At 39.6% G+C, this 8,364-nt stretch overlaps 3 protein-coding genes across 3 annotated transcripts; 2 read left to right on the top strand and 1 right to left on the bottom strand.

Annotated features, from left to right (window-relative positions):
• The first annotated feature begins 1,037 nt into the window (after nucleotides 1–1,037).
• On the top strand, nucleotides 1,038–3,155 carry LOC145707810 (uncharacterized). The gene is made up of 4 exons (XM_081785387.1): nucleotides 1,038–1,088; nucleotides 1,132–1,291; nucleotides 1,460–2,430; nucleotides 2,945–3,155. Exons 1-4 carry the CDS (start codon nucleotides 1,058–1,060, stop codon nucleotides 3,040–3,042), a joined length of 1,260 nt encoding a protein of 419 aa, XP_081641513.1. The 5' UTR covers nucleotides 1,038–1,057; the 3' UTR covers nucleotides 3,043–3,155.
• Nucleotides 3,156–3,610: 455 nt separating this feature from the next.
• LOC145709391 (uncharacterized) lies at nucleotides 3,611–4,336 on the bottom strand. The gene is made up of 5 exons (XM_081787074.1): nucleotides 4,258–4,336; nucleotides 4,121–4,208; nucleotides 3,843–3,944; nucleotides 3,723–3,800; nucleotides 3,611–3,677 (listed from the first exon to the last, which is right to left on the bottom strand). Exons 1-5 carry the CDS (start codon nucleotides 4,334–4,336, stop codon nucleotides 3,611–3,613), a joined length of 414 nt encoding a protein of 137 aa, XP_081643200.1.
• A 406-nt stretch (nucleotides 4,337–4,742) lies between these two features.
• Nucleotides 4,743–7,651, top strand: LOC145707632 (uncharacterized). The gene is made up of 4 exons (XM_081785190.1): nucleotides 4,743–5,266; nucleotides 5,307–5,729; nucleotides 5,784–5,950; nucleotides 5,992–7,651. Exons 1-4 carry the CDS (start codon nucleotides 4,783–4,785, stop codon nucleotides 6,271–6,273), a joined length of 1,356 nt encoding a protein of 451 aa, XP_081641316.1. The 5' UTR covers nucleotides 4,743–4,782; the 3' UTR covers nucleotides 6,274–7,651.
• Nucleotides 7,652–8,364: the final 713 nt, after the last annotated feature.

Here is an 8,364-nt window from a genome sequence, read left to right as displayed (position 1 = left end):
GTTCGCGAAAAAGCGGTTTGATAATAATATTATTTCAAATAGAGCATTTCAATCGAATTAATTGAAATTGCATTAATGATAAACCGCAAATTTGAATGATCAACTGTTGATTGAATAATTTTTCGAAAGAACTTTATTTCCTACCCAGATAATGATTTTCATCCTTCTCAATACTAGAGAATAGGCTATTCAGAATAGTTGATAATCTGGCATCTTCCGAATTTTATTATTATAACAATTTATAATATTGTATTATTATAATATTATAAATTCTTATTAGAAATTCGGAAGATGCCAGATTATCAGCTATTCTGAAAAGCCTATTCACCAGTATTGAGAAGGGTGACAATCATTAGCTTGGTAGGAAATAAAGTTCTTCAGAAAAAATTCGAATAGCTTTTAAAATAACATACGAATTTTTTTCAAAAATTGAGCTGAGCTGACCGTCACCTCAAAATTGCTGAGCTGAGGTAGAGCTCGGATAGCTCAGCTCACAAAATTTGCAACTCTGGCTCAGCTCAGTAATTTTTGGAAAATATGTAGCTCAGCTCAGCTTTTAGTCGAAACTCTGCTCAATATGCTGACCAAGATTTAAATCGAAATCAGTTCAATAAGCTCAGTTCTAAAAGATGCCAGCTTAGTTCACCAATTTCTACGAAGCTCCTAGCTCAGCTCAGCTCAATTTCGATCTGAGCTTTTATAGCTCAGCTCAGTTAAAACTTTTCGAAAAGAAACCTTTTCCGTCAAAAGCTGCTCTAGCTCAAAGCAGAACTGTTCCAAAAACAATTGTTGTATTCAACGACTTATTCGATTATTTAATTTAGTGGAAAATAGTATTCGGATATAGAAACATCCTTTTCAGCGAGTGTAAATAAAGCTTGTTTAGTGTTCGTTGGCGGCGAAAGTGAATAAATGATAGCGTCAAGGGTCCGCGCTGGCGACGGGCGCTGTTTTCGCTTTCGCGATTTTTCAGGCGGCGCCAAAGAGCTCCGCTATAAAGCCCTTTCATCCAAGATTAGGCTATACATTGTAAAAAAGAGAGAGAATTGCGAAAAAGATGAAAACGTTCGTCGGCCTTTTATTGTCCGGTAAAAGTCACTTCTAGCTTCGTTTCTAGAGAAAAAATTCTAGGACACGCTTCGCACATCACCAGACAAACGCCAGAAGAGCAGAAAGTCCTCACAGAGATTCCGAAGCCGAAAATCGCAGAAAATCCAGATGTCATTTCAAAATCAACATCGCCAAAAATAATGCTCAATCTGGAATTTTTACGATGGAGGAAAAACCAGCGGTAATAAATTATCAAAAAACTAGAATAAATAATTTTTAAAATAGTAAAAGATTTTTAATAAAATTTTCATATTCGTGAATAATTTTTTATTAAAAATCAAATTTTAAAATTTTATTAATAATAAAAATATTATTTGAAAAAGAAATTTTTCTGAATAAATTATTTCAGGAAGATGTTTGCGAAGAAGAAAAACTTTCATCTGCAAAAACAAGAAAGAATGCGGCCAGTGGGAGTGCGAAAACGGCGTCGGAAACGAAGCGATTTGCAAGCTAAAATGCAAAAACAGAAGAGAAGGGGGACGAGAATGTGCAAGTGTTACCGCGAGCTTGGGTTCGTGAGCTTGTACGTTGGCTGTTCCTGGGACACGGATCTCAACGACGAGTGCGAAGCGGCACTTCCGGTAGTAGGAAGGTGGAACTCGGGCTGGAGGCCGCCAAGAGTAGGTCCTCCGAAAACCACCACGAAAAAAACAACAACCACCACCACCACAACAACTTCTACCACAACTTCTACAACAACATCGACAACAACGACAAGCACAACAACGACAGAGGCAACAACGACGGAGGAAGCAACGACGACGGAGAAACCCAAGTCGACGATTGAATACTTGAAGTACATGCACATGGATATCGACATGAATATTCCATCCCTTCCGAATTACGATGATGAAGAAGAAGAGGAAGAAGAAGAAGAAGAATTGGAGGAGGAAGAGTACGAAATCATAGAAGTCCCACTTCCCGAAAAACCAGAGCTTTTCTCAGCTGATTCCCCGAGATCCCAATTTGCGAATTCCGATTTCATCAACGTCTTCCCCCAATTCGCCTCCTGCCCTCGCTTCCCCGACAATGCCGAGTGGGAATGCAACGCGACAAAGAACCGAGTCCGTTGCAACATCACTTGCGGCGAAAACTCCAGGTCCAACAGATGTTTCTGCCACAACAAGGGCGCCTGCCAATGGTCGAATCGCTTCCCCAAAACTTGTCGCTACTCGAACAAAGAAAAATCGACGAAAGAAGATCACGAAAAATCATCCCCGGCGCCGATGTTGTTGGACAATCCACTCGCCAATCTCTCTAAAGATCTTGAAGCAATCAATTCTCTCGACAATGAAGCTCTGCGCAGCATAATGAACGAAGGTAATCTAGATTTTTTAAGTAGCTAGGCCCTGTAGCTCAGAATCTAGGCTCGCAAACCTGTGTAGAAAACCTGAGTCAGACCTTGAGAGATTAAATGAAAAGCCGCGGAGCGGCTTTTAAAACGAAGCCGCGAAGCGGATTCGCTAAATTATAATTAAAACCTTTTTTATACTCTAGCGAAGCCGCTTTGCGGCTTCGTTTTAAAAGCGCTCCGCGGCTTTTCATTTCAGCTTTTTCAGAACCTGACTCAGGTTTTCTACACAGTGTGGTCAGAATTAAAAAATGATTGAAATAGTAATTTTGGCGAATGCGCTTTGCGGCTTCGTTTTTAAAAAGCCGCTACGCGGCTTTTCATAAAAATCTTTCAAAACCTGACTCAGGTTTTCTACACAGGTTCCTGAAAACTCTTTTATATCAAAGCTCTTCTGAAGACTATTAATTTTTGCTTTTGAAAGATAGCTCATTTGATAAAGCTCAAAGTTGTTGTTTCTTTTCTGACTGGATTTGTTTTCAGGAGAAGTGTACGTAAACGCTTTCGAGTTAATGCAAAGTATGCAGCGCTGGATGTACAATTTGGGTCTCTTCGCGGTGAACGAAGCTTTGGAGAATTAAGACGTTTCAGCCAAACCTCATGTCAAGACCGAACGACCCTCATAAAAATGTACAGTTACCAATTTCCTTTTTTTTTTAATTTTTATATAAATACCTGTAATAAAATTTCCCAAATTTAAGTTTAAATCGATTTCTTTTCAATGAAACAAGTTGGGGTCTGCGAACCTGGGCTCGGCAACCTGTGTGGATACCTGAGTCAGGTTTTGAAGAACTAAAATGAGAAGCCGCGTTGCGGCTTTTTAAAAAACGTAGCCGCAAAAGGATTCGTTTTTAAAATAGCCGCTACGCGGCTTTTTATTTGAGGTATTCAAAACCTGACTCAGGTTTTGAAGACAGGCTGCCGTGCCCAGCCGCAAGCCTGTGTTTAAAGCCTGAGTCAGGGTCTTCCACACCGCTTTTCCTTAAAGCCAGTTTAGGACCTTAGGCCCTGACTCAGGTTTTCTACCCAGGTTTTCGAGCCCAAACATTTACATGGAAGTTTGATTTTTTTTTCATTTTTTATTGTGAAAGTCACTTTTTGTTCGAGAAATACAAGCTGTCTTTCAAACAAAAAAAGTGTCGATTTCCATTATCCATTGCGGTATCGGGCGACGTACTTGTGTTGGCAGTGTTCTCCGTGGTAGCCAGTCGGGCAGCTTGAAAATTAATTAACAAAACTTAATTTCTTGAAAGAGACTTACATGCATTTCCAAACGGAAGTGTCAAAGTACTCGTAAAAGCAAACGCCGATTCTGCTACAGTAACTCGGCTCGCAAAGCCTAAATATCAAATTATCCTCTTCTTTTGGAGCAAAAACTTACCCGTATTCGGATTCGACGGAAATTATAATTTGATCGCCGTATTCTTCTTTTCTGCACTTTCCGGCGTAGAACGGCTCTTTTTTGCAATCAGCGAGGAGTAACCTACAAAAACGCTCCAAATCGACTAGTACAAGGAAGCTGGGCTCGGCAACCTGAGTAGAAAACCTGAGTCAGGGTCTGAAAGAGCAAAAATACGCGGCTTTTCATCTTTGCTCTTTCAGAAGCTGACTCAGGTTTTCTACTCAGGTTGCCGAGCCCAGCAAGGAAGACTCTAGAACCTGCAGGGATGAAGGGACAGATCTACAGCCACATCTCCTCTCACAAAGCAAGAAGGCCAAGAAAACGGATCCTGGAAGTAGTTGCAATCTAAATTTGAAAATTGAGACCCTCATATTTCCCGTGAAAAATTTCGTACCAATTTCATTGCAAGCGTCTCTATTTTGGTCTTCAAATTGCGCTAGAAAGCAGGAAACTAAAAAGAATAAAAATTTCATCTTCTTTCTTTTTCTCTTCTTGCTTTTGCTCGACTTGGATGAGTGGGACCCTAAAAACTGGGACCCTTTCCAGAGTCAAATATTGACCGGCGAAAAAAGGCAAATCCTCTGCCAAGTTTTCACCCTTTGCGATTTTAGCTATTTGAACTTGCAACTGCGAATTTAATGTCAAAATATTTATGTGTCTGTTGCATTGGTTCTTATAAATTAGAATCTAAATAAAGACAATTAATATTTTAAAAAATTGAAAGCCAAATGTCTTCAAATTGATTAAATTCCACATTATTGTCTATAGACTATTGTTCCCTACTTTGAATTGTGATAATAAAAAGAAGTCGTAAACTCAGAGTCAAAAGTGCGGTCTCTCGCTAGCTTACGATCTTCCGCGATTGAAAAACATTTTGAAATCACTCTTTCCGAATTTTGGTTATCGCTTTTTATACAAAATGAAAATTTCAACGCATCCAGAAGAACTGACAGGAGAAGTTGTTGAGAAATGGCTGGAAGATTTTAAAAAGAAATTGAAGAGAAAAACGAGCAGAAATGATTTGGACAGGTTGATTTTGTCGATGGACAGAATGCAGTTTGAAAATGATCGTTGTGGTCGATGGGAGGAGGTAATTTTCGAACATGGAAAAGGAAAGCTGTCTGGAAGATATGAGGAAGAATGGGAAATAACTTCATTTCAAAAAATGATTCTTTCGATAAATCCAGGCTTCGAAGGACGAAAAATTCAACGTTCGGAATTAAAAGAAGAAATCGGAGAATGGATTCTAGATGACTCTTTGGAATCGATTTCAGCTGGAGGAGAAGCGATTGTTTTGAAAGAAAAATTCGGAGAATTGGAAGTGGCCGTTCGGGTGCAGGCGTTTGATCCGGCGCTGTTTGCGGAGAATGAAGAATTTGCCTTTGAAATTCATCTTTCGAAAGGTAATTTTAATTTCTTATATTTTTTTATTTTTTTTTTTAGAATACGAAATCGCCCAAAACAAGAAAAAAGGCAATGCCCGGGTGATTCCTTTTCACAAAAACGTGATCAAGAATTTCTGCAACATCGAAGTGTTTTTGAGCAGCGACTTTAAAAAAGAAGACTGTGTTGGCTGGATCACGATTATGGAGAAATGCGACGCGGATTTGAGATGCAAATTGAAGAATAATGAGTTGAATTTGGACGAAAGGAAGAAAATTGCGATTGGCGTACAAGAGGGATACGAGTATTTGGGGAATATTGGAATTTGGCATTACGATGAGAAGCCGGAAAATGTCCTTCTGAAAAATAGAGAAGCAAAATGGATCGATTTCAGCATTATTTGCGAATTAACTGGACGAGAGAGTTATCGGGAGATGGGTTACGCGAGGAGAGGAAGCAGATTTAGAAATACCTACTGTTTATGTAAGTTTTGAGCTTGTTGAAAAATGCTCGTGTTTTATCTCTTTTTTTTCGTAGATGCGGGGTCTCCTGCTTTTTCTACTGGCGGGCAGATAGGCGAATACTTCGGAGGGCTTGGATCTTCTCCTCATATTTTGATTCTTTGCGAGTGGAAGACGGCCTGGACTCTTTTATTCAAACCAATCGAAGAAGAAGAAAGAGAAATCATCAAACAAGAACTTGAGGTTAGTCTTTACTTTTTATTTAAGAAAATAACCTTTCTTAGACTTGCAATGCTGGCTGGCTCTCAAACGAAAGACCATCAATCTCAGAAATCCAAAACTTGTCAAAAATCATTTCTCTTGAAAACGCGTCTTCTGATTTTTGCTTAGACGATCCGAATTTGACGAAATCAACTGCAATGGCCAGTCTGAAACAAAAACTGACAAAACAGATCAATTTCGACTTCAAAAATGTGACGAAGAATGTTTTAAGGGATCCCCCCCCGATCCGAAAAATTTTCCCAAAAAGTATCGAGCGGTGCATATTTAAATTCTCCATGATCTGAGGGTCATTTTTTACCATTATGTCAAGGCCCTTAGATCACGTGATTTCTCGTGAGAGCGCGTTGAAGTTGCATTACACTCTATACTTAGCAGAAATTTTCGATTTTTTCAAAATTTGAATGTCTTCATAACGAGGCGAATAGGGGCTTATTTGAAAGCATATAACGCCCTTATCAAGAAATAAACAGTTTTCGAGAAAGAAATTCATCTCTTGGTGGCGCTAGAGAGCAGAAAGACTCCAAAAAATCGCTAAAATGACGGCTGAAAGTTTTATAATAAGAAAAAAATTTTCTACTTTTTCAATCATCATGATCATGCATGCAAATGTAGCCGAGGGTCTAGACGTTATAAAACTGAAGAAATTTTGGAACTACATAAGCCCAAAAAAAAGTAGATACAACTTGAAAATGACCGAAAATGGCCGTTTTTGGCAACCTAAGTCACTTTGACAGCCTCTAATGCATAAGTAAATCTTATAACTAGGGGCTTATCATGCATGCATTTGCTCGTCAAGAAACGGGCTTCAATTTGAGCCCCTATACAGGCCCACACGCAAGACGAGTAAAAAGTAGATAGGGGTCAAAGTTGGGAAAATCGGGGGGTGATCCCTTAAACCAAAAAGAAAGCGATCTTTGTGTACCCATTTCTGTTTCGGTGCTTTTGAGATGGGCACTCAAAAATGATTTGAAAATTGGAGATTGGGAAATGGAAGAATTTTTTAATCTGGAAAAAATCTTCACAAAACTGACAATGCTGATTTATCCGCGGAGTTTGGCTGGCTTCAATCTCAATCCGAAATTCGAAGAACAACAATTTCAAAGCAACGAAATTGAAATGCTTCTCAGAAGATTCAAGTTCAGGACTTATTTGAACCCAAGTGGATGGCTAATTATAACACAAGAAAGCACAAGCGACGACTTGATAAATGCCAATTTTGATTTTGAGCAAGGCTATGAACTCGAAGGTAAAGATCAAATAAAACTTAAATTCAGTCCTCCTCCATGGCAACTTCGTCTTCTCCCGTCCTCTAACCGTCACCGGCGCCTATCTAAATCCCGACTCTTCAATTCTTTTCCACCAAATGGTGCTGGACCGAATCGAAAACTCCGAATTCATTCTCCAAAACACTCTCATCGCCCATTCTGGCTCTCAAATCAGAATTCCTGTTTCCAGAGAATTCTACGCCAATGAAGAAATGATGAAAGACTGCTACAACAGCTACAACGACTTTGTTTTTTATGGAGACAACAACGAGTTTCTTGAGTTAGTGAACGAAAAATTCAACATGGAAACAGAAAAATGGTATCTTCTGCCGCAAGCTTATTCAATTACTCTGACTAAAACTCGAAGACTGTAAAAAAATAAAAATTGCGAAAATTATTTTCATTTTTTTAGTTTTGCAGTCGACTATTACTAGAGCGGCGAAGAAATAGCTCCTGTTCAGAAACCAACCAGAACGGAAACAGCTATTTTGCTCTTTGTTTTATTATCGATGTACAGTTTGAAGAGATTGCGGCAGGTGGTAGGACAAGTGAAAGAAGCACATTTACAAAAAGGGGATTAGACTTGGCAAATGTAGCGGAACTCGCGGTCGCATTTTGAGGGGTACCATTTGTAGCCGAACTGCAGGCCCGCGGACTGAATGCACCGCTCTGAGCGCTAGAATCGTTGAAAGAAGGGAATGAGTGGTAGAACTTACTGTCGGGCGGATTTCTCCGTACCAGTTTTGGAAAGAGCTCTCAGTGACGGTCGTGTTGTCTACCCAGCTGAGGCGGTCGCTCTCTTTGTCCAGCGACAATCCAACCCAGTAGGAAGTGTCCTGAACAGTTATTTCAATCAGTGCTGTTAAAAACCTGGGTCAGAGTTTTAAGCTGCTCAACAGAAAGCTTCGCCAAGTAACCATTTGAATTAATTTTCTAAAACTATCGAAGCCGATTTGCGGCTTCGTTTTTGTTAAAGCCGCTACGCGGCTCTCTGTTGAGCATTTTCGAACCCTTACTCAGGTTTTAGCTATGGTTGTCGACTGGAATTTCAGTCAATTCGAAGATAATTGCCATCTTGCTTGACTTACATAAGAGCTGCCTCTAATCAAA

Source organism: Oikopleura dioica, chromosome XSR (genome assembly GCF_907165135.1).
Source record: "Oikopleura dioica chromosome XSR, OKI2018_I68_1.0, whole genome shotgun sequence".
NCBI classification, from domain to species: Eukaryota; Metazoa; Chordata; class Appendicularia; order Copelata; family Oikopleuridae; genus Oikopleura; species Oikopleura dioica.
Note: the sequence above shows the minus strand (reverse complement) of the source record. Positions and strands in the feature narration are given on the sequence as shown.